The sequence below is a fragment of the Acipenser ruthenus genome, chromosome 31, assembly GCF_902713425.1.
Source record: "Acipenser ruthenus chromosome 31, fAciRut3.2 maternal haplotype, whole genome shotgun sequence".
NCBI lineage: Eukaryota > Metazoa > Chordata > Actinopteri > Acipenseriformes > Acipenseridae > Acipenser > Acipenser ruthenus.
The window spans coordinates 14408549-14433988 of NC_081219.1; the positions used below are offsets into that span (position 1 = coordinate 14408549).

A 25440-nucleotide genomic window follows, 5' to 3' on the forward strand; every position below is an offset into this window, starting at 1 on the left:
ATTATATGCACAAGGGACTTGAAACATCATGTAAACTGTTGAAGTGCACATACAGCGCAGTGTGAAAACATGCTGTACTGTAATTCAGTGAAGATCCTGTTCGGTTTCTTTTTTCTTTTTTTTGCATATAACAATGTGATGTGAAGACGATCTCTTTGTTCCAATAAATGCAGAAAAGGACACAAAGGCTCACCACAAATGCTAAGTTTGCCATCTGGAGGTTCAAGTCGGTAATACTGTAGTGGCCAATATATGTTTAACCTGATTTTATATGCAATAAACATCAGTGTTATTGCTGATGTATATTTGACTGTTTCGAATATATTATTATTATTATTATCATTATTATTATTATTATTATTATTATCAGTAGTTGTAGTGTTATTCTACATTTTAACTGGTGTGTTTGGTTTTATTTGTCCTTTGATATATATATATATTAAAAAATACACTTTTTATAATTTATTGCATGGATAAAAATCAATAAAATGTGAATGCTCCCCAGTTCACATTGCATCCCACGTGATACACTGTCTAATGGATTCTCTATACAAATCGTCCTATTGCATATTAAGGGTCTCACATTCTGTAGTCCATTACCTCATTTTTTCATAGCGTATTGTGCAGTCACCTGACCATGAATTTCAATATTCAGTTTTCTACAGCAATCTTCAACATTAGAATGCTGTCTGATTCCATTACAGATATCACAAAAGAACACCAAAAAAAAAAAAGGATTACACATAAAGTGAGAAGAGCAGTGAATTTAGGGTTAGGGTTAGTACCTGATAGTCAATGAAAAAGAGATGACACAGTGGGCTAATTCACTAGCATGCTGTACTATTTTGCCTTGGGGGACTGGGTTCAAATCCAGCAGAGTCCTTCCTTTATTTTCTTGGTTAATTGACCTTAAAGTCAGTGTGAAACAGAGCTTTCCCGTGGTGCAATCCCGTGGCCTCTCCCTAAAGACAGTGGTTCGATTTCAGCTCTCGGAGGGGAGATCCTGAGGTGAGTAATGATGTTGGTTGTGTTTCCACAGATGAAGGAGAAGACTTGCCCTGTGGAGGGAGGAGGAAGATGGGTGGGGGGGTCTGGCCCTTCCACCTGGGAGGAGAGTGGAAGGTGGCAGTTGTGCTGCCTGAGAGCAGAGGAAGGAGGCAAGTAGTACTTTTCTCCACAAGTCTCTTTTAAAGATTCGAACTGTGCATTCAATCATTTTTCAGTCTTCATTCTATATTTAATGCACAAAGTAAGAATCTTCCTCCTCCCTGCTCTCACAAGCCCTCCTTGTCCTGCACACTCACTCAAGGGCACGTCTGTAGAGGGCCGGTTCACAGCCCTGTAATGTCTCTGCTCCCTCGAGAGCCCACATGTTCCTCACACAGGGGAGCAGCCATGTGCCCTGTGAAGCCGAGCGGGCATCTCGTTGCTGGTTTACAGCGTGTGATTTCAGAGACATCTGTGGAGCAGCCTGGGGCTGTTTATAAATCTTCAGCAACAATCTGACGTGAATGAATAACAAAGCATCGCCATGCTAATCCCGTTTGAGAAGAAAACGATCTCTGTGATATTTCTTAAGACGAGTTATCTTGAAATCGCTTCAAATATAACCATGTAGTGTCTGGTACGGCACGTATACCAAGGATAAAGTCTGTTCCTCGCCATCAGGAATTCTCTTTTTTAGCATATTTGAATATTCCTTTCAGTGTGCTAATACGGATATGAATGATTTAAAAAACTGACTTTCGACTTCAGTGTTAAGTCTGGTTGTTCTGTCCGTTGGGCTTTCTACAAAGCATCTCTTCATGAAATATTTAATTTTGCAAAGTTCTTCAAAGAAAAATTCACAAATGACTAATTTGCTCCCTCAAAGGCCTAGACAGGCTTTGCGACCAATTACGAAGCCATTGCTACGCACTTAAAACGTGCGAGACAAGCTATTTACTTTTAGTTTATTTAAATCCAGACTAGCCTTCACAGCACCAGCAGTTGGTTAGTTATACAGTGTTGTCATATAGTTAGCATATCTAACAGTCAATACAATGTCCTTCATCAGGATCGTCATTAGTTGTATCTTCCTGTAGCTTTTTCCCCAGTCGCTGCATTCCCCCCCGAGCCATGCAATTATTTACTGTGAAACACTTGATGCGGGAATCAAAAAGGAAACCATAAAAGACATGTCTCTCGAGTGGATTGGTAAGAATAGATTAGTGGATTAGGAAGAATAGATTAGTGGATTAGGAGTACAACAATGAAGGTCCTAGCCAGAATGTTTGTGATTTAATTAAAACAAAAGCAGACTACTGCAGAGAATCCACTCCTCCTGAATGGCTGCATAAGGACACGATCTCAGTACCCTGCCGCTGGCTTTTTAAAAGAGCAGCAAAAAGACCTTCATGAGGCACTCCAATATATTCGTACTCGTGTGAAAATTAAAACTTGACACCAAATCTTGTGGTGCTAAAACCCATCAGTTTCCTGCACCCCTTTGTACATGTACGTTGAGTGAACTATCCGGATCATCTCAAGTTCAAAAAGGACTCTGCTGTTTAAAATAATAATAATAAAAAAATAATACTTCAAATACACCGCTGTGCCATCAATGAGAGAGAATCGTTATCTCACCAGTTCAAGTGAGCCAAGGTCCCGAGGCCTCGTTTAATAAGGAGTGCAGTCGGCAATCTGTTTCTCTTGTGTTTGACCTGCACTGCTCAGACGTTTCAATCTAAAATATGTTGCTGTTTTTAAAAAAGCACTTTATTCTGAGCAGTATTACAGCCATCGATTGCCAGCGGTATCTGCTGTTACAGATGTATCAGATTTATAGAGTAAAACCACCAAAAATCTCATCCATTCAAATATCGACCTTGAGAGCGATGAGATTTTCTCTGGGCGTTTGTTTTCATTAGATGTTTAAATTCACGGGAGAGAGAAAGGAGGTTGGGGGCTGCGGTTTGAAATCACACTATCTAAAGACTTTTTCTTGTTGATTCTTCTTTTTTTTTCCACCTAAATGAAAGTTTAAATTATTCTTTGGGAAGCTAAGAAAGGTTTTGTAAATATCATACCATTTAGTGAAAACAATCAGATGAAACAAAAAAAACAATAATAATAAAACAGAACAAAGACACTTTTACAGTGAGAAAAAAAACTCAGTTTTTTAATCAGGTTTTTTATAGAATGATATAATACATTAATCACATTAAAGACAGAATACCACCATCCCCCCCTCCCCCCAGTGTGTGCAAGATTGTGCAAGCTTATTAATGTAAGTTTATAAAGGTTTGTGTTTTTCTTCAAACAGTTCCAAAGAGAAGAGGCAACACCGTGCTATAAAATACAGGCGAAGCACAGGTCAAATATACAGGACACAGCAGAACTAATTTGAGGAGGAGAGATTTGTTCTCAAGAAATAGAGGCGAGTCTCTGGGGTTTGCTGCTGGAGGGGAGTAGTTGCTTTCCAGAACTGCTCTGTTCTTCCAGGGGGTAGCTTTGCTGCTCCTTTGCAGGCTAAAAACAATACCTGCTTCCTGCAGCCACAATGAAGGTATCCTAATTCAGACTCATTTCTTGCTGAGCTGGATAGGCTTGTGTTATTTTTGGCAAAACCAGCTCTGTTGTAAAAGTCAAAAGCCTTGCCAAAACCGGATTGTAACACAAGATTTTTTTTTTTTTAAATCCCTTCCTTTAATATACAAACACACTTACTAAAATAAAAAAAAAATAAAGATTTCTTTACAACGTATTGTGTAGCTGTTCATGTTCGGTACAGAGCGTCAAACCTGACCAGGCTGAAACGAAATTATTACCAACTATTTCTTTTTTTTATATGTAATTTAAGAAAAAAGAAGGGAATTGATTGAAGTCTATACAATCATACAAGGTATAGATAAAGTTAACCCAATACTTCAAAATTTAGCACAGAGAGAACATTTTAAAAAACTACTAGATTCTCCTAGTAGGGGCAGAATAGTGTCCTAACAAGAGACAAGCCTTTTTCCTCTACAGTGTATAAACCATATGAATCCTACATCATTTTAAAAGCTGTCTACACGCTACGTATTGCTAAAGCAATGGCGTGTTAATTGCAAAATGACAATTATTTCTTGTTTTGCAAAAGAAATAAAAAAAAAAAAAACTCTGAGCAGCAATACAGTTCACACGAAGACTATCCCACGCGCGCACCTTCTACACACCCATGTGTCTCCTACACAGGCTCGCTGTTAGAACTGGGTCAAGGCACGTGTTCTCAATAAGAACAGCACACTCGCTCTCTTTAGAACAGGTTTCAATAGAGCAAATCTTTACAAACAGTACAAGCATCAAGAGAGCTGGGGAGGGGCGTCATCAATAAATACACTGCATTTATAATCGTCAGCTTAGGGGCTGCAGAAAAGAAAAGCAACTTCTTTTGTGTGTGTTATATTATATAAAAAAAGAAGAATTGCACATTTTACAGTATAAAACTCTTTGGCAGTCAGATTTATTAAACTGCCAACATAATATTTTATAGCTGCTGATTTCATCATTTCTAGCTGCTAGTCTCCATTTAAGCTTTATCTAGAGTTGCTGGTAAGCACTCCTGATTTTGCAAACTCCACGGATTTGAGTTGCAAAATGAAGATGATTTCAGACCCCGTAACTCTTGCGGTGATGACGAGGGTGTTTAGATCAATGGGAAGTGCCAGGAAGTTTGCCAAAAAACAGTTTTGTTATGCGAATTTAGTGCAAAACGTTCCCATTGCTTCGTCAGTTCTGGGCGATTTATTTTGGCTACATGATCATAAATGCCAGGGACATTTTTAGTGCAAGGTGAATCGATTATAAATGATTACCTACCTCTGCATAAAAACAAGTGTGTACTTTAGTCTTTCCTTACCGTTTCAATACACCAATACCTGTCACGGTTGTGACTGAACAACTTGTGATTTTTCACGCAAAAGTTGAAAGTGTACACAGTTGCAGATAACATGTGTAACATGGTGAGTATAGGTGTAGGTGAACCATTTTGTACACATTATGCTCGTCCGTTTACCGTACTGTGATCACACTGCTAGGAGTTAGTGATCACACTTAAGCAGACTTAAAACCGACAAAAAATAAAAATCACACACACTCTGACATACCATATACTTTGATAAAAGCTGATCTTTGATGTCAGTACAATTCGAGGGTGTGTAACTAGCAAAATCAAATTTAGTAATCTGGCTGAAAGTTAACCTGGAGCGTTTCCACTGTAGAGCTGGATTACCGGCTTAAAAACAAAACAAAATAGAGAGAAAGGACCAACTCCTAAGCAGGACGTCAACAACATCTATGAACAATTTGTCAGGCGATCAATGGTACAATAATTTCAAAGCTATTCAGATATTGTTACTTTGAAACAGCAAAACCTTTTTTTTGTTAAAAGACAACATTGACTGCTTTTAAAAGGGTGGGGTGGGGTGGGGTGGGGTGGGGTAGCACTTCTCCCTGGCTAAGGAATCTGAGAGAGAATTACAGATCACGCATACAGATTCATTTCCGGTGTTCCTGGGTAACAGTGAACAATCTGAACTTCTAGCTTGCCAAGGAGATCCGTTCTGTTTGAAACACCAGACCCACATTTCTTTTTTTTAAAAAGTAGCACCACGAGAGAATGCTTCAGATGAGTAATATTGCAGGAGACAAAAAAATAAAAAGGGAAAGTTATCAAAAAAAAAACTAAAAGAACACCCTCCTCCTAAAAAAAAATAAATGCAAAGTGTCTATTTCAAGAATGTTTTTAGGCTACACTAAGTATCAAGTTCTCAGTAGGCATGCACATTGGCACCAATAGAATATATATATATTAATGGATGTTATTGCTCTTCCCACTAGATTCTGGTATAGTGGACCTCCAGGCTTGCTTGTTCACGGACTCTGACCCGACTGAAGGCCGCTGTTGCATTACATCTGCATGAGACTCTATACTTGCCACCAGTGCTGAAGCAAACAATCTCTTCATAAATTTTGACAAACACCCTTTATGTATATATAAACAAGTGTCACTTTATCCCCATTTTATAAATATAAGTATACACCAGAAACTAAAAATAATCGGTGATTCCTTTGTACAATTTTTTATAAAGTATTCAATTCGACTAACGTACAGTCGTCCGAGTTACCGTTATGTAAAGAACTACTGTGTCTATATCACCATTAAAATGAGAAAAAAAAACACACATTACAAAAAATCTGATAGAACACTCCCTAATATCTTTGAGGTAGGAAAAAAAAAAGTTCTTAATAAACCTTTTTTTTTTTTTTTTTTTTTTTTGTGCTAAAACTGTCAGAAATTCAAAATCGCATTTTCCGTAGCTTGCAAACCACGCTACAACTCATGTGCAAATCAAAACGTTATGCTTTGACCGTAGACAAAGCTGCTTTCCTAAACTTCAGGTCAGATTTAGAGAGAGGAATGTCCAGCACAGCCTGCACAGTAACACACAAATCTAAGGTCTAATATGGATACTCAAAAGGCACCAGCACAAGAGCTATCGAATTTACCCAAACCCAGCGAAACAGTATTTTAAAACTACTGGGACATTTCAGACCTCATTGTATTCTACCCATAAACCCTCTCGATTTGTCTTTGAAAAGCTGTACTTATGTAATTTGATGCAATACATTTAGACTTAACTTCTGTGGTTAACACAATTTGAGAAAGTTATCATAACCAGTACAGCTAAACGGAAAATTTAAACAGGTAGATGATGCCAGTTAAATTCTCCCCCCCCAAAAAAAAAAAATTCCAAAAAAACGTCACTTAATGGGCAACACCCCCATCACAAAACAAATGGTTATTATAAAAGATGTGTTCTTACAACAGAGAAGAATATTCTCCTCTCGGGCACGCTATGGGAAGGATCTTATATCCCACTTGCAAATGGACAACCAAAAAACCTGTTCTCTTAACTGCTTTGAGGGCTTTCTGATCGACACAACAAACACCACTACTTATACCTGGCTAATGGGGATAACAGAGGAAAAAAAAATACTGCTTTGTTAACATCTATTCTCCCTGCGCTTTACCTTGACACAGGTGATCATGCAGCACGGAAACTGTAAGCCGACTATTGAAATATTCCAAATCGGGAGTCCTCCAAGCTGGGATTGTCTGGTGTGGGTGGCAGGAACTAGTAGCTTTGAAGCAATGTATTCTAGTGCAGCGGGGCTAACTTGACTTGGGAGGTTCTGACAATCTGGGATCTGGGAAGGGGATGGGCAATTTATTCTAACCGGTTTTTTTATTTTGAGAAATGTAAATTTACCTGTTGAACTGTGGTCCCTTTTATGCAGTGCTAACTGTCAACACTACAGTTCAAAATGATTTATTACTACAATTTCTTGACTTTTTTTTGTTTAGTAAAGACTAAACATTTTTTAAATGTTGTATTATTATTATTATTATTTATTATTATTATTATTATTATTATTTTAAAATGCCTCTACTCTATGTACAAAATATACAAGTGAGAAATGAAGTGGTGGTCTGTTTTTTTTTTTTTTTTTCAGAGCAGTTGGTGAGTGTGCTGCCTGCTTCCTCCAGAACAGTCTGCTACTGCAGGTGGTGTTCTGCATCACTTGCGATCGTCTATGGTTTTAATGAATTCCACTGCTGCTGTGAACTGCATCCACCAATAGGACTCCTCTCCACCCAACCGGCTGGCATAGAAATTATTGATGTACTGAATGGTGGACAGCAGGCAGGGGGGGTTGGCCTGGAGGGGAGAGAGAGAGAGAGAAGAAACTGCTACTACACGGTGCAAAGAAAAGACAAGGTTGGGCACAGATTTTTACTGCTGCTTAAAACATGTATTATTAATTTATACAAAGGGGGATTTCAGACTGCAGGATCTGTACCAGAATATAAATATACACGTTTATGAAAGGCAAATCAGAATTTGGAACAATGTATTTATGAATTTTATTTATTTATTTGAAAAAGGATAAACTTACTTTAGCCAAATCTTCCTTAGGCAGGATTATCCTAATTAGGTAAATGGCCTTATTAGGGTAGTTTAGCCTCCCACAGTGAGCTATGGGCATATCATTATGGAGACCCTCTGTTAGCTTATTGGCAACGCCTGTTCCTTTGCATTACAACTGCATCAAATTTTCAAGAGGGTCCAAGCAAGTGCCATGAATAAAAAACATAAAAAAAACGTCCTAGCCCGGGAGAATACAGGGTTATTGCTGGCTACCAGGTGAGGAGCGCTGTAAAGATGGCTGGTGTTTAACAGTAAATTAGCCAGGATGATCAGCTATTTCATAAAAAATAAATACAATCTGCACCGGCAGGATAAAATTGGCCACTATTTTCAAAATCGGGCCACAATTTAAAATGCTTCCCTTCAAATGAATTTCCGTAGCAGCGTCTAGCTATTGAGGCTGGCTCCCCTCCCCTCCTCTGCTCTGCGTCTCACCTTAATCAGAACAAACACCAGGACAGGGACGAAGTCGTCAGCCCCAGGGACAGAGTCCTCGTTGGCCAGGCTCAGTAGATTCATGATGGTGGAGCACATCCTCAGGATGCACTGGACCTTGTCCCGCGGGGTCTTGTAAGCGCTGATCGTCCGGATTTCTGCCTGTGCAGACGGCCAGGGAGCCTCTTTCAGGTAGACCTGGAACCGGGACACAAACACACACGTGTGTGTCTTAAACATGCGTTCCCATACATCCCATAACCAAATCCCGGGAATACGTTACGCAGGCAACATTCCAGCACATCTATTTTATATGAACACATTGTACATATTGTGCAGACATAACGGGCTGAAGTTTAATGGACTTGTGCATGCAAGTAGAAAAACAAGTCTCTCTTCCTTAATAGAGTCAGTTCATTAGAAAACAAAGTTGTGTGAATTATGAAATCACCCTCTGTATACATCTTGGCTAAGCATGTTCTATTTTCCAACCAGTACTGGACACAATACATTTGAATGACTTGTTTTAATGCTAAATTGTTTCTGCTCATAAAATAAAACTAAAATTTCTACACATTCACGTTTTATTCTACTTCTTACAAAATTACAACCTATGTAATCCATATGGACCATTCATATTGACAGTTTAAAAAAAAAAAAAATCTATGGAAACCAATAAATGAAATTAATAAAAACGTGGATGTTACCTCCGGTATCTGGAGTGCCTTGTGATTGGCCGTCACCACTTTTGAAAGGCGTTGCATATGTTCTTGTAAAAGTCTGAAAATAATAAAAACATTTAAATGAAACCTCTAAAAAAAAAAACCAGCAGTGTTGATATTACAGCGTTCGAACACCAGGTGGCGACAAACTCCACGTGAAATTCCTTTGAAAAAAACCGCAACGTTAACGTAGGGTCGCTTACTGGTCTCTTAAGATATCTCCATCCTGGTTGGGGTAGAAGGCGAACTTGAAGATGCGGTTCATGACGCTTCGCTCGATCGCCATCTGAGCGTCCTGCAGCTGATCTTCGCTGGCGTTCTGCCAGATCGTGTCGTTTGCCATGGCCCCGTATAAATAGCGCAGGAAGTCCTCAACCCAGGCCGTCTTTTCATCAGAGGCTGTAAAACCCTGGAAAGCTGCGTGCAAAAGAGCAAAATGAGAAAAATCGGTCGGTCACATAAATATCTCCAGCCACAGCTGTAAACACAGAATCACACTAAGCGTGCAACACGCAGCACTGTACACAGTGTGTGCTAATGCCCTAGCCAAGGTTACTTCTGTAAAACTACAAAGTGTGACATGCAGGCACCAGCACTGCATTCCCATCATATAATAATAACAATGAGAATGTGTTAAGTATTTTAAAGGATCTCATTGCTAAATGATTTAACATTACTCCCAATGTTTTTAAACTTAAATTTTATTAATCCACTATGATCCTTGAAATCCATGGGTTACTTTTTTCTATACTTGTATGCTGCTGCTGAATGCTAGTTGCCAGCACGGTGGGCCTACCTGCGTTTTGTAAAATGTAACGGATCGCTCGATACAAATGGAAAAGTTGCGGCACCTTTAATGAACTCCTGCATTTTGGGTTCCATGCACTCCAGAAGCAGCCGCACGCAGACGGTGGTGAAGTATCTGTTGGCCACCTCTTTATCTCTCAGCACCCTCTGCAGCAGCCGCTCCAGGTGAGCCTGCGAGGTCTGCAGGCCCTGGCGACACCGGGTCAGGTAGGCGATGTAGGGAGCGCGTTTCCTGGAGCGTACGAAAAGCAACGGATTACCATCAGCTTAGCAAGCCTGTGTTTTACAAGATTGTACCAGGGAAATCATACCCCTCTAGTCCAGAGTGGCTTCCGAGCCGTCTGGAACAACTCATTGGAGAAATGCAGACAATGAGAGTTGGAAAAGCGCGCACCTGTAATCCTCAGCTATGGCAGCCAGGAGTTTCCGGCAGGTGCGGCTGTCGAACCGAGCCACGCAGCGCATCGTCTCCTGAATCTGGGACATCAGGTTCTTGTCCTGAAGGTTGATGGCTTCAGCCAGCTGGACTTTCAGGAAGCAGACGATCTCATTGTCTAAGACACAACCAGAACAGGACAGGATGTCGCAAGGGGTTCCAAATATCATTTCTTGATTTCTGCATAAGATTATATTTTAATGTTCGTAAATGCTATGATGAAAATTATTATTAGGATTCTTTTTTTTAACAGGATCACTTCTAAAAGGAAACGGATGGACAAATGGGTGATAATTGCCTGTCGTTTTAGATTTGTGTCCCATTCTTTTACCTTCAGGGTCTGTATGGTCTGGCAAACCATTTCTCGTTGTAGCGGGAGTCAGAATCGGGAAGACAACGGAATCTGCCGAGCACAGTGCCATCCTCAGCTTCTTCTTGGCATCACTACTAGTGGAAGAGAAGAATTAATTGTCTGGGTGAGCAAGTGGCCCCGTCACTTTCAAAATTGAATAACTAGATTTAATTGTAACATGCTTTAAAAAAAAAGGGGCTTGCATGATCTTAATGCTTAAAGAAGCTTTGTCAGTTTTTTGTTAAGTATATGGAAAAAGTGGAATGTAACATTATTCAGCAGGTTTCATTCGACTTTATGAAGCAAAATGAGTTAATTCTATAGGGTGATGCAAAACTTTTGGTCATAGTTGTATGACAGACAGACAGTCGCAAGTTGACTTTGACTGACTCTGAAAGCAATGTGGAGTTTGGCGCTGGGATACACGGGGGCAGTAATTGAAAAGCGACCTGAACGAGAAATTGGAATCCTGTGGCTGGGCAGTCTGGCTGGCAGAGTCAGGTAAATCATCAGTGGAGATATTCTGAAGAACTTCGTCCCGCGGAGAGCCGTGGAAACTTTCTCCTTCGCCCTCTGAACAGAAAACAAAAAGAAACAAGAGAACTATTGGTAACCACTTCCTTTCCAGGCAGCTTCTAGAGTTTCACAAACTCAAGCTGTTAAAGATTCAGGACACTCAACTTACAGTACAGTTAAACACTCAACCAAGCACACCCACATGGAACCAGAAACTGGGCTCCTGGTGATTGGAAAAGTCAAAGATTCTGACTTCTGCTAGTTAAACAGCCCTGGCTTACTGTGTCTTCCTATTACTGCTCCTCATGTTAAACATATAGACCTTTTACTAAGACAGTACGCATACAGCTATGGCCAAGAGTTGTGCTTAACCCGACAGAATGAACACATTTTGCTTCATAAAGTATTACTATTATGGCTTCCATATATAATATAAATTTTGTAGTTTCTTGGATTACATGACGTTATATAAAAGATCTAAATTATGTTAAATATAGTTTTTCCCTTTAATTAATTACGTCTCAACCCTAATAGGTGATGCAAAACTTTTGGCCACAGCTGTACAGTCACCCCAGTGAAAGCCCCAGAGTCTTCATTACAACGTCACCTGGTCCCTCATAAGGTGCGGAGGAGGCTCCCTCGCTGGGGCTCGTGCGCTTGATGGCGTTCCTGTATTTATCCAGGATGTCCTCAGCTGCCTGAGCCTGGGCACTCAACCGGGGGGCGGGCTCGTCTGCAACCAAAACCAAAACCAAAACATCAAATAGGTGTGCGGTGTGGGGCCGGGGATAAATTCAAAAAACAAACCTAAAACCACACCCACCTATGGGTGGAAACCTTTCTGGTCCCTGTTCGTCCCTGTCCTTTTCCAGCTTGTCCTTCTTCCTGAAACCGATGGGGGCTGCAGAGAGAGAGAGAGAGAAATGGGTATGCTGGTGCGATCAACAGAAACTAACACACACACACACACACACACACACACACAGACAGACGGACAGGAGTGCAAGCACTCGCTCCGAGTCATGGAAATACAGAAAGGAGGAGCTTTAGCACAGGGCTGCACAACTGCGGTGCTTGAGGGCTGGGGGTCACCTGCTCTTTGTTCCACCAGTACCCTCAATTACCTGACTGAACCAATTTCACCTCTTTTTACGTCTTCTTCAGCTACTTATTTAATTAAATTCAGACCGGATTTGTGTATCCCTGACCTGGTGCTTTTTGTGGCATTGGGACTCTAAGAACACTTTTCTTTTTCCATTCCGAGTGGGATATTATGGCATTTCATCAGTTAGTTCAATGGAGGCATAGTTTGGGATCTTCTACAATCAAATCAACTATGTTCTTTAGCGAAGTTTAAAAGCCAGTTCCCACAGTAGGTTTGAAAATCGACTGTCCCTGAATGCCTGTGCGTTTCGTTTTGTTTTTTCTCCATTGGACAAACTATACCCTTCGATATAATGTTGAAGTGCCATCTCAAATAAAATAAAAAATAACAAAGAAAGCTCATGTCAAATGCAACCTACAAACATGCAATATACTTATCAGTTATCTAGCAGTACAAAAATATATAAAATAAATAAGTAAAGCTGAGCTACAATGATTATAATAATCATCACCAGCTTTTCCAAAGCAGACACTGCTGCTTTTCATGCAGTGAATCTATTTCTGTCTGACTGCCGAAGCGAAGCGGTGCCGATGATCAGCTGAGAAGGGAGCCGCTCACACACCACACATGAAGATGGAACACTTTCACTGGCATTACAGCTTCATTTACATCGTCAATTTTCTATCCTAATCTCCGTGTGGGTCTTTCTACTGCATGTGGTGGGAAAATGGAAAATGTTTTTGAAACAGATCTTTCATTCCGATCTCCTTAGATCACTTTTATTTTTATTTTTTTTAGCTTTTAAACACCACTGTGCTTTCTTGTTTCATGGCTGAATAGGCCACTTCACAAATCAGGCTTTGTAACACATCACAGCTCAGTATCACGACAGACACGTATATATAAAAAAAAAAAAAATTAAGTAAAGAAAAAAAAAAAGTGCACTTCTCCAAAGCCTTGCTATCTGTATAGCCACAAAGAAAATATATTTCACAGAAATGACTACTCAGCATGACAACTACAGTACAGAGCAACATCCAGCATGGTGTGTTTACCTGTCTCATGTGCTTCAGCAGTCCAATACAGCACTGTATAGAGAACACAACAAACAAACAGGGTGTCCTTTCAGAATTAACACAGGGGCAGGCCCTAAAGCACACACACACCGCTGTCTCATCTCAGAGACTGAGTGCCAGCTGGGCAATGTGTTAGCTTGGGCTTGCACTGCACGGTAAGCATGTGCGCTCCTTGCACAGGACTACAAACAAGCCTAAAGAAACAGATGCAACGTATACAGAAAGTGCGCGTCTAAAAACATATAACAAAATAACAGCTGACACTACAGTACCATTTCTTATTAAAATAGTCAATAGGTATGCCTAGATCCCAATGCGTTTATTATAAAAAATAAAATCAGATTGGATGTTTAAATAAGCACACACACACAGCATTTCAATCTAATTTATTCTTACCTTTGGGGATTGCAGAGACAAAGCGCTTTTTCCACCAGGGTTTGTTCCTGTCTGACTTCTCATCATCGCTGTCTTTCCTCTCCTCGGTCTGTGTATATTAAATTACCTTGCGTTATTGTATTCAGTGCTTCAGTCTATTAAAAACGTTGTGCTTTGTGACTTTACAAAATCCAGACTGCTCCTGTACGAGACAGGGGCTGTGCAGACTTGCTTATTAACACATTACACAGTTATGGATTATATAGGGGTTCCCAGCAGAGAGATACAAATTAAAAAAGCTACCTGTCCTGCATTCTATTGAAAATTATTCACAAGTGATTTGGAGAGGCACAGATCTCCAATTCCACACACGATAGTGAAGTGGTGTCAGCAAATACTCATCTCCTCTATTTGGAGCAGTATTATTATTTATTTTTTATTTATAATCAGCCATAAAAAAGAAAACATATACATATAAACACAATATGTGATAAACTAAGTTAGGCATTTCTTGCCTGCAAACCCACCCTGTATAAACAGAAGAGTGACGCAACATACAAAATGAGTTTCAACCTTAAAAATGGGCAATGTACACACTGCATTTTGGGTACTGTATTACATTACTGTATAATGAAACAGGAATGAGCAGAGACTCAAATTCTTGATGCAGAGCTGATTGAAAAACCACACAAAAGTGGTCTCCACCACCAGCCTGGATCTCAGAGCTAGTCCACTGGTAACGCGCTACTCCAGATGCAATGGCCTGGGCTGCACCCAGTAATGCCCTTACCTCTCCTTTCAGGGAATCCTTACTGGGAGAGGAGGAGGGCCCCACAGGGAAACTGCCAGGGGCTCCTACCGTCACGTCTCTCTCCTCGGTGCCGGGCCTCCTGTTCCAGCTGGGGTCGCTGGTGGGCCTCCGCGAGGCCGTCACGATGTCTGAGCTCCTGCTCCTCACCAGCCTATCCGGGTACGAGTGCCGCTGCTCAGCATGGCAGAGCCCGTGCGGCATGAACATGGGCAGCCTGGACTCCTGGCCCATGGCACATGCCTCTGGGATTGGGGGGTCCGGGGGAGGGTGTGGTGGTCGGGCGTAGTGCCCCTTCGGTCTGACCACCGTCGGAGCTATGGAGCCAGCAGACAGATATAAAGTATATACAAGATGTATCACCATTTCTCTAAATTTAAAAGCATGAACTTCAGATGAATGGAGGCTAGTTAGAACTGCATGTGAGAATGTATGGGAACTCCCCCCTCTCAATCTGAGGCCCTCTTTGTGTCCAATCGGGAAGCAGCAGTCAGTTCATATGCACGGGACTGTATGAACCCTTTGTTGGGTCCATCAATAAATAGCACTTTTTAAACCATTGAGGGAAAAGGCAAAAATCACAAACTAGAAAGGTGTTAACACAGCAAATCACATCCAATGTGCACACATGCATCTCACACAAATTACAACAAAGACAAACTATACTGCAGGGAAAGTATACGTTTGATGTATATTATCTGCACGACAAGGCCTGTCTCACAACAAATGCAAAACAACTTATTTATATTTTTTCCACAGTACAAGATGACGTGTGTGTGTGTGTGTTGCTGAGCTACAAAATGAAAATGGAGCAAGAACTATAACGAAATGAGGTCTCTATAAAACTAAAACTAAAGATTGTCAATTATGAATCGTCCTTTCGTCTACAAGGTTAGATGTAAACAGCCGGTTACACTGTATTTTTATTTTTTTTGTAACTTCCTCCAAGACTTCAACTCGGAGCCATGGTCACAGCCGGATTGAGACACTTGCCAAATATGCCTGGAGCGAGGGCTCCCAACCTGCCATCCCATCAGCCTGCCGTGAAAATGAAAACTGTTTTATTGAGCGCGCTACAGGAACGACAATGTGAAGGAATCTCAGCAAAAACACAGACAGGTTGATTATTAGGAACACAAAACTGGCTTAAGCAAGGAAGACAACAGGCTAGACCTGAAATGAAAAGATAGGCTTTTCTAATCGTTATGAGAACACTCAAGTGAAGTGCTAGATCTTTTTATATAATGTGAGGACACGGGGTGCAGCCTTCACAACTTTCCAAACATTATCCATAACTGATAAACGACTGCTTTTATTAATTGGATTTTAAAGTAACGATTAACCAGGGTTCTCTTTGAATGGTGATGGAACTATACTGGTGTGCGCTTAGTCTTTTGTTGTTCTATTCTGGAACACTGTGTGGCAACGTGAGGTATGGTATGCATTCCATTTTCCTGATCTTCGGTTGACAGAAGCAGTACTTCTTAAATACAGGATAAAAACATGCACCAGACTACTGTTTGTTTTATTTACCTTCTCCAGAGGCGAGGGGGTCAAACATAGAAAGCAAGGATTCGACTTGGGAAGGCGGAGACGTCAAGTGCTGGGCTCCTAAGACAGCACAAGGAGCAGCCACGATCAGATAAAGAACGGGACGTTGGCATTTACAAGCACAATAGGTGCTCTCGAAGTTCTGCCTTGCAGTCCCAGAGTTGTTTCGGTACAAGTGATTACAAGCCTTACCATGGCCGGACTCATCTCCGTCAGGACTAGTCACAGAGTCCTTCCCTCCGAAATCAGAACTGCACTCCGATCGAAGGTCTTCTGTCTTATTGGGAATGTCCTCGGAGGTTGCGCTTATACCTGCCCAAATACATTAACGGATTCCAATTTTACATACAGTATTAAGTCTTTGAACACGTGGATGCGTGTGTGTGCATATCTGAATGAGGCTTACTAGCCTTGCTTCCAGTACCTGAGACCACGCTGAGGCCGGGTGTGCTGGGTCGAGAGCTGACCTCACGCACATCTGTGTCATCAGAGGTGCTGCCCAGCCCAGAGCAGCTCTCCAGCTCCTGCAGCCTCTCCTCCTGCTTCATGTCTTGAGCCTCTGTGCACAAGAACAAGCGCGGAGAGTGAATACAGAGACTACCTGTATCAAAAAGATACAGTGCGAAGGAGACCAACGCATAAAGGACGGCTGAAGTAATCCAACAATTAACACACAAGATGCAAAGAAGATAGTTTCTCTCCTTCTCTTAATTTGATATTGAATCTTTTTTTTTAAAATATATATTTGAACATGAAATTAAATGTTTGCCCTAGAACTACCGGATACTGTGTCATCGGCATGGATCTGTGCCAAGGATTTTGCATACTGCCATTTGTTTTCCATGCAAAACAGGTTTTCACTGCAAAGTGAAAAGGTGCCGTAATGATATTGGCTTCTCTTCTCACAAAATGGTTAAAAAATAAAGAAATACTACTGTAAATGTATTAGATTCCTACACGATTTATAAACACATTCACACACAAAAATGTATTTAATTGCCAATATATTTATGTGTCTTGTTTAATCGTAAAACAGTATTGTAAAAAATTAGTAATATACACAGTGTTTGATTGACTGTGGTAAAGCAATTAATCCATCCCCACTGAAAAAAATAAATAAAAATAAAAAAAGCTTCATTCTTGCAGTAAATAAGAAACCATCAAAATCACGATTTCTTCTTCAGGTGTCCATATTATTAATCGTAAACCCCCCACCCCCACCCCGCCAAATAAAACTCAGCACAAAAAATCATCTTGCTCATAAAACAGTGATTTAGTTAATGGGTTGTTGCTGTGTGAACAATACAGTACATAATTAAACCGCAGCTCAATTTAAACTTGAAAATGGGAATTCATTTTCAATTAACCCTCCTTAAAAGCGTCTTCTTATTTGTCGGAGAGATATGGCGCCCCATTACCAGACACTGGCAAAGAGAAAGCTGTTAAAAGCCCATCAGACTGGCGGTACACCTGTGCTGTGCAGGTGTAGAGTACAGGAGCAGGTAACGTCATGGAAACCAGGTGTGAGAGGTTTAGGAGCGGATAAACTTCGACCAAAATCACACTGCCCTGCCCTAGACGACTGGTAGACGACTGTAGTGCTATAGCCACGATGATCCATTACCACTGCTTAAAGACAAACAAATCAAGCAATGGTTTGCATATATCACCTCATTAGTGAGCAGAGCATTCATTTGCATGCTCATTTGTAATCATGTGTTCTTAAATTGCTCTTTTGTGTCTCGTTTTCGCGCCGCTTAGTCAGGGAACCAGGAACGTTATTTAAAAAAAAAAAAAAAGGCAATCTCTGCCCTTCGCATTAAAACTGCCCTTGGGGACAGAATATGTAATGATAAAGCATCTACTGTACATAGAGAGAAAACTTTCCTATGGCTGGGAGTGGGGCATTAGCTTTATTAAGACAGAGGACTGACAACACATTCTCAAAACGTCTTTCATACCTAAATTCTTTCATGAAGGGAAAACGCACCCAATCAAAAACTTACTTTATTAGATTTGTAACACTATACCTTTAGTTTTTGGATCTTGATAAATGTGGTACAATGTTTTTGGATCCAACAACGTGAAAAGCAGGCAGCTTTAGGCTGTGCCGCGCCTAACCGCGGTGCTGGTTAGCATTGGGCCTGTGCCTCTGTACGTACCGGAGTCGCTGGGCAGCACCTCCACGCTCCAGGCCTCGCTGGTCGTCTCGGAGATGGTGGATCCGGTGAAGGGGTCTAGCAGCACTGAGCCGGAGCCTGGAAGACACAGCAGGCTGCCCAGCATGCTCTCTGCAGCTGCACCTGCACACACCACAGGAAGAGAAGCCATTACCCACACAGCTCGTTATTGGACCACATGTCATAGCAACGAACAGAGAGAGCGAGAGAGAGAGAGCGAGAGAGAGAGACTGTACTCTCAACAACAATGCAGGAAAATATACCTGTACGGTACTTCAAACTGTAAGTGTTTTCCCCTGATCAGCATGCTTGCATTACAGAACATTATTATTATTTTTTTTTTTTTTAAATGTTGTTGCTATTTATCTTCTCACTGAGCAGGCATTATTACACCACGACTGCAAACATACAATAATCAAACTGTATTCCTACCAGTCATCATCAAGCCTGGACAGGCAGGACATAAAACAACAGTTTTAAATATGACTACAGTTCCACCTTGTTATAAGCAGAGAGCCTAGTTTCCCACAATAAAAACAAACAAAAAAGAAAATCTGCGTTATTCCGCAATTAAAATAAAAGGCTAAAATGGAGTCCCTGCCATGTCACATTACAAGATACACAGTTAACACAGAAAGTACTTATTGGTACACTTTCAAAGTATAAGGAAGTTACAAGCTCACCAGTGCCATGAAAATCAATATAAAAACAGACTTACCATTTTACTGTAAACATTACAAATGCTTCTGTGTAGGAATAATACAAAACAAAAAAATAGTATTCATACTAGTTTATCTCGAGTTAGTCTTTGTCATCTGGACGGCTATTTCCAAACTCACTGACCCAAACTTTAGGGGTGATTTGAATCGTTTTCGGCATCTTTAAACAGCTTGTTCAGTAATGACATGGATACATTACTGAAGTAAACTGCACGCCAATTACCAACACGAATGCGACGGTGCGCCTCGTTCAACCTTCACCTCTGTACACTAGAAGCAGTTTTACTGAACAAGCATGTTTGTTGTTGAGGATTATATATGATATGATAAGTGCATTGATTTGGTTATCAAAACAAAAAAAGCCCTGCGTGTTTTTTGGCCCGCTCCAAGTGCAAAACTAGAAATTTCACCGACTGCAGCATTACAGAGAGGTAGCAGTGTACCAATAATCGATTTGGACTTAAGAACAGAGTAGACAAGGTAAAAAAACATATTTCAATCTTAATATATTTTCTTACAAAGACGACCTGTCAATTGGTAAGACTAATGAAAATAACTCTGCCTCTATATAAGCAGCAACACGATTCAATTTTATTATATAAAATCAACATTTCTTAATGCACTCGGTGTTTTAACCTACAGGCCTCCAATGCCTTGCAATTCACTCTGTTTTTGGACACAAAGGAAACTAATTAAAACATTTTTTAAAAGCTGCTATAAGGCACAGCTTATTTCTGTAAAGATTCAAGACTGCTGTCGCTCTTCACATTCTTCAAGATACAGACACGCAGCACTGTCTTTCAGGTATATGATTAAATGAAAGGCACAACGAGAAGTGAAACAATTAGAATTTCTGCCTCATTATCATGGTAATCTTATCAGTGGGATAATGAGGTATTAATGGAGATTTAATGTGCATCTCATAACCGAATCCCTCCGAGAAAACACATAAGGAAAATCGCTGTAAATTCACTTAATGATGTAAAAGTCCCCAAACGCCATATTCCAAAGAATGAAAAATGTCGGATGCAAATGAGAGAGAAGCAAGGTCAATTGCACTGCGGGGACCAAAGTGAATGTCAGGGTTTAATATAACGAGGGGGGAGAAAAGGAAAAGGTGGCGCTAAAACAAGACTAACATTTTACATTGTTTATTATTATTTTGGCGAGAATATTACATTTTTGGACATAAATGAGCAATAAAAACGAGCGCCAACTTATCACCCGCGGCTTTAATCTTAATAAGAATCGAAAGCGCCCGCATCAAGTTCTCCATCATGAAATTAGATGCGTTGGGCTGCTAAATCGTTTTCATCAGACTATCTGACCCGTTAATCAATAATCTCAGACATCTCCAGTGCTGTTTTCTGATTGAAGCGTTTTGGCTTTCAGTTGGTTTTGAACACATTATTTTGTTTGTTAGTTGTTGTTTTTTTCTGTATTCACTTGCCCAATTGACAAAATGATAGTGATGCCTCTGTGTTTATTGATAACGGGGTTTATTTTAATGGTCTAAGCAGATCTTAATACTGCCACTCTTTAATTCTGTGTCAAATCAACCTGGGGTCCCCTCCACCCTTTATAACATAACTACATATAAATGAAGAATACAGTGAAATGAGGTCTGTGAAAAATCAGGTTTAGAATTATTAAAATATTAAGCATTGTAGATACAGTTTCAAACAGTAAACTATAATAGGTGTTGCTCAGGATTGGATGGGGTTTTAAACAGGCTATGCTGCAATGATAAAAAACCACCACCAGATGGCAATCTAGCATCTGAACTTTGCACACAAAACATTTCAAGGGCAGCTGGAGCAGAAAACAAAAAACACACGATAAACACAGATTTATATTTTAGCTCTAGCAGTTTAGTTTTTATGTTTAATAAGATGACTGTTGATAGCATGTATAAACAGCTAGATGTTTTAACAATACGGCGCAGAAGTTGCCAGCACATGTTCCTTGCAGTTAAAAGAGGCTCATGGTTTAATGGCATTAAAGGTGTACTGCTTGTTTCCTCACCAGCGATTTCCTGCAGCCTGTCCTCGTCGACGTTCGGATCGAAGTCGCTGCCCAGGACGTCGGTGCTCCAGGTTTCGCTGACGGTTTCCGAAATGTCCCGGTCATCCGTCAGTCCCATCATGTCCCGGATTTCAAACTTCCGCAGCTTGTCATCGAGGTTATCCTGCGTCGTGGCTAAACATGAACGTTGCAATGTTGGAGGGTGGAAACATCAGTGTGGCTCAACGTGACACTTTTAAAGCGATACGCACTAGTCACTGTTAAGATACTTCGTGCTATAGACATATTTTATTGACATTTGTATCAACTGCATCATTTATCTCAAACTTCACTGGAAAAAAGTGAAATGGACTGGACTTCTTGTTTAGCCTCAGAATAACCTCTGCGTGTTTTTACCATCACCATCGAACTGTCGAAAGGTTTCATTCTCTCATTCTGGGACGAACATGGGCGCCTCCCTTACTAACACGCTTTCAAAATTCAAACCGAGAGTCAAACGTTCTTTAAATATTACAGATAAAACTATATTACTGTATTAAAGTACAGGACTAAAATAAAAACCTGGCAACACCATCGAATTATAAACAACAAAGGAGAAATACACAGGGTAGAAATGATTTCAGATTTCTGCATGCTGTGTTTTTGGTGCACATTTCTATATGGTAGGAATGAATAGAAACACGCTTGCCTGCGAACGCATGTCACACAGCCTCTACCCCGGCCCAGTCATCTCCTCCCTTACTCACCTTGCTCATGTTCCAGTAGCTGCAAGGCCTCCACCCCGTTGCTCCCTGAAGGCCCAGCCCCCAGCTCAGACACCGACTCTCCTTCCAGATCCAAGGAGGACACAGAGTTGGAGCGATTGGAGGGACCTGTAAAAGTTCACCCCCGATTACTGACCAGCAGGCTGACCAGAGACAGGACAGTCACCCCCTTGTTAACCCAAAGCAATTTCTTTACCCACCAGATTCGTTGTAGTGGTAGCGACACAGGCAACAAAATTGTTTTTATTGCTTATATAAATATTAAAAAAAGAAAAAAAAAAACACCTTATCAGTTTTATCATTTTAAAAGAACATACCGGCATAGTTGTTTATAGCTTTTATTCTGTAGCTGTCGTTTTATAAAAAGGCTCCCCCGACAGTTTCTCAGTGGAAAATGTCGCCATCTGCAGGCTGTCTTCGGAATACCCACCTTCTGAAATTCCTTCCAGGTTGTCGCTACACAGTGAGAAGCGCAGGGTCTTGTCAGGTTTGCCATGCAGCTTGGCATCATCTACTGGGACCTCCCCCTGACCTCCATCAGCCATTTGCATGTTCAGCACCTAGGCAGGGGAAAGGCAGTGCAATGAAGCCTGGAATTAGGAACTCCTTTATAGAGGGAACAAGCTTGCTACACTCCATTTACACTGGTGTCTGATATATTACATATACACACACACTTACCATGCTAAGTCCCTGTCTACCATTATGAATATCACTTTCATGTGGTTTACCAGTTTCTGATTGTAACTAAGACCGAGTCAGATTAACCCTATTACCAGTATATATGAACCCCCCCAAAAAAATTAATGTGTGCTGCAAGCCACGTGTGAAGTTTTAAAATAACTCAAACCGCTATGGAATACGTTCTGCACTTTGCACCCTACAGAGGTCTTCTCTAGCCCTTACTGTACATTACCTAATCTTCAGTCTTCACGCCAGTGCAGCACTTTCACGATACAACATGCAGAAAGGCTCCCAGTAAAGAAACCTGGAACGCCTCTCTCTGCGAGATCGTCTGTTGCCCACTTACCTCGTTTTCGGACATCATCCCGGGAGTCATCTGTGGGGCGTTGCCGAGCGAGATCACCAGCACCTCCTCAGGAAGGACCTCCTGCACAGACTCCTGGGAGCCTGCCTCCTGGTCACTCGACTGGTCCAGGGCGTTGTTGGACCGGCTCCGACCGCGCGAGGCTGCTGGGGAGACACAGCAAAGCAAGGTCAACACTGCTCACACCACCGGGGGGCAGTGCAGCTCAGCGGGGGAGCACCATTTCCATTTGGTTTGCTAAACATTTAAACATGTATTAGAAATCATTGCGAGCAATCATAAAAACTCTATCGAGTGGCGTTACTTTTATTATTTATTACTAGAACAGTAATGTGTACATGACTACTTGTGTACACAGACTGGACACTCGCTACTGGATAAACACTAAGATGACATCTAGTGTATTAAACTAAAAATGACACAACAGCTACACATGCGCGATACAAACGGTAAACACAGCAAGCTTGACATGTATCTTCAAATGGCTGTGGATCTGCAGCGCTTTTATTACCTTGTTTATGACGGCAGGTCTTACTGTTTTACTTTTACGTAAACAGCGCTAACCGTCAACAAAATGACTGAAATTACTTTTGCAGTAAGGAATAAACAAGCAATGTGAAACATACAATATCCATTTTTTTAATGGATGGTGTGATGGTGTCTCGACCAAAGCCAGCTGCGAGTGCATGCATGCATGTGAACCGAGCTGCGTGCAGTTACTGCTGTACGTGGAAGAGCTCTGCAATACCCACCAAACGGGGTTACTAAAGGTATGTGTGCAGTCAGGGTGTTGGCGGAGGAATCCCAGGAGGTAATGGCTGCTAACTGCTGTCCTGAACACCGACAGCAGTGGACAAAACAAGAACAAAATCTTACTCGTGGATCAACCAATACACTGTTAGGGTATACTATGGTCAGGTACTGTACAGTGAAAAAGGCACCCGCCCTGCCTGATTCTCTTCACGTCACATTCTTCTTTTTTTTTTTTTTTTTGCAGTTTCTCACTTATTCTCAAACTAAGTGTTTGATAATCCTGACGACGGTAAATACACACTGGATCCTAATTTCCTATTCTAATTACTGTACTGTTTGTAAAGTAAACAGCAAACATGCTTCTGGATACTTTAACTAGGCTTCTTGCAAATGAAAACATCAACTATTTCTATCTATCTATCTATCTATCTATCTATCTATCTATCGACACACACACACACACACACACACAGTGCTCACCCGTTCTAACACGCCTCGTGGCTCCCATTTGCTCCATAATGCCATTACAGTAGCCCTGTTATACTCGTTATAAGGTGGAACACAAATAGCAGAGTCTTGTAACTATGGCTACCCACTACCCACTGTAGTCCTATACTGCTACCAAAACTGTTTTATTTATATATATATATATTTCTATGATATTTATAATGCTAGTTTCTAGCACCTTGGGTGCTACTGCAGCCAAACTACTATCGGTGATAACTTACTTTGCACTGAACATTTGTAAGCTACTGCCTATCAAGAGAAACGCCTCCAATCAACGAGCGGGATGCAGAGCGCTGGGATTCAAGAGAGCGGTTTCATGAGATACCTATTGGCATTCTGTTTTTCTTGTTGGCAGGAGTGGTGGCGGGAGAGAGCTGGGGTGTGTTGGCGGGCGTCAGTTCAAGACTGTTGCTCTTGCCTGGCCTGGACTGCGGTACGCTGGCCAGCAAGGTCTCCAGAGCCATCCTGTCTTCATCGCGCAGCTGGTCTCCTGACATGACGTTCCTCACAAAGTCCACCTGGGCGTGGGGGGGGAAGCAAGTTAAATGGGAAGCAATCAACAGGAACAGCTCAGTGCAGCAGCGCTTGGCTCTGGACACATTACAGATCACTTTACTGCACCTGTTCTTACAGGAGTCCCGAGAGGAAGTTAAGGAATTATAAAGGGGGGGTGGGGGTTGAGTGAGCAGCTAGGATTACATCAGCATCATCCCATTGTTCATACAATGAACTCTCTTCTGCTTATACAGGCCTGCACAAAATAAGAATTCTGATGGAGATCCCTTCCCCCGATTGTTTTTCCTAAATGCTAGATCAATCTTTACCTTTCAAAACAAATTCAAACTTTCCAACAGATACCACTGTCCTAAAACGGGTCTCCGTTGAGGATTGCGCGTGGCTACATCCCCTTCGGTCACCGTGTGCACCATGTTAAGTTTCCTATCTAGTATCTAGTTTATAATGCACATAAGTTTGTTTGTTTTATGGAAGGGCAACTCCTCGAACTCCATGGAGTTCACACAAACCGGTTTTAAAATGTCTTGATGTCATTTAAAAAAAAAAACTTGTGAGAGAAGGGGAAGCATTAGAATGCTGTTTACCAGTGCTATCAGCTGACTCTGCGTCATGTACATCACAGTCCTACTCAGACCCTCCAAGAGGTTAAGTGAGGACATGGGAGGGGTCTCCACCGCACGCCCACCAATCACAACGTCCAGAAAAGCAGCAACACAGACCTGCAGAAGAAAGG

The 25440-nt window shown here is 41.2% G+C and overlaps 1 protein-coding gene across 9 annotated transcripts in view; it reads right to left on the reverse strand.

Annotated features, from left to right (window-relative positions):
• Positions 1-3131: 3131 nt before the first annotated feature.
• Positions 3132-25440, reverse strand: part of LOC117396866 (GTPase-activating protein and VPS9 domain-containing protein 1) — a 37283-nt gene continuing 14974 nt past the window's right edge. For 2 of the 9 annotated variants that reach the window (XM_059005689.1, XM_059005688.1), the window contains exons 5-28: positions 25292-25426; positions 24517-24709; positions 23684-23764; positions 22914-23074; positions 22314-22443; positions 21866-21991; positions 21120-21293; positions 18358-18498; positions 16620-16754; positions 16388-16507; positions 16178-16255; positions 14627-14961; positions 13858-13945; positions 13441-13473; positions 12104-12181; positions 11888-12013; positions 11214-11337; positions 10744-10859; positions 10371-10530; positions 10021-10208; positions 9373-9586; positions 9155-9227; positions 8448-8645; positions 3132-7742 (exon numbers count right to left, since the gene is read on the reverse strand). In XM_059005689.1, the coding sequence (XP_058861672.1) occupies positions 7602-7742; positions 8448-8645; positions 9155-9227; positions 9373-9586; positions 10021-10208; positions 10371-10530; positions 10744-10859; positions 11214-11337; positions 11888-12013; positions 12104-12181; positions 13441-13473; positions 13858-13945; positions 14627-14961; positions 16178-16255; positions 16388-16507; positions 16620-16754; positions 18358-18498; positions 21120-21293; positions 21866-21991; positions 22314-22443; positions 22914-23074; positions 23684-23764; positions 24517-24709; positions 25292-25426 (3348 nt within the window). In that variant the 3' untranslated portion in view covers positions 3132-7601. Of the gene's footprint in view, positions 7743-8447; positions 8646-9154; positions 9228-9372; positions 9587-10020; positions 10209-10370; positions 10531-10743; positions 10860-11213; positions 11338-11887; positions 12014-12103; positions 12182-13440; positions 13474-13857; positions 13946-14626; positions 14962-16177; positions 16256-16387; positions 16508-16619; positions 16755-18357; positions 18499-21119; positions 21294-21865; positions 21992-22313; positions 22444-22913; positions 23078-23683; positions 23765-24516; positions 24710-25291; positions 25427-25440 lie in introns of all 9 variants that reach the window. The other 7 variants (XM_059005692.1, XM_059005690.1, XM_059005694.1 and 4 more) reach the window with 7 other exon arrangements.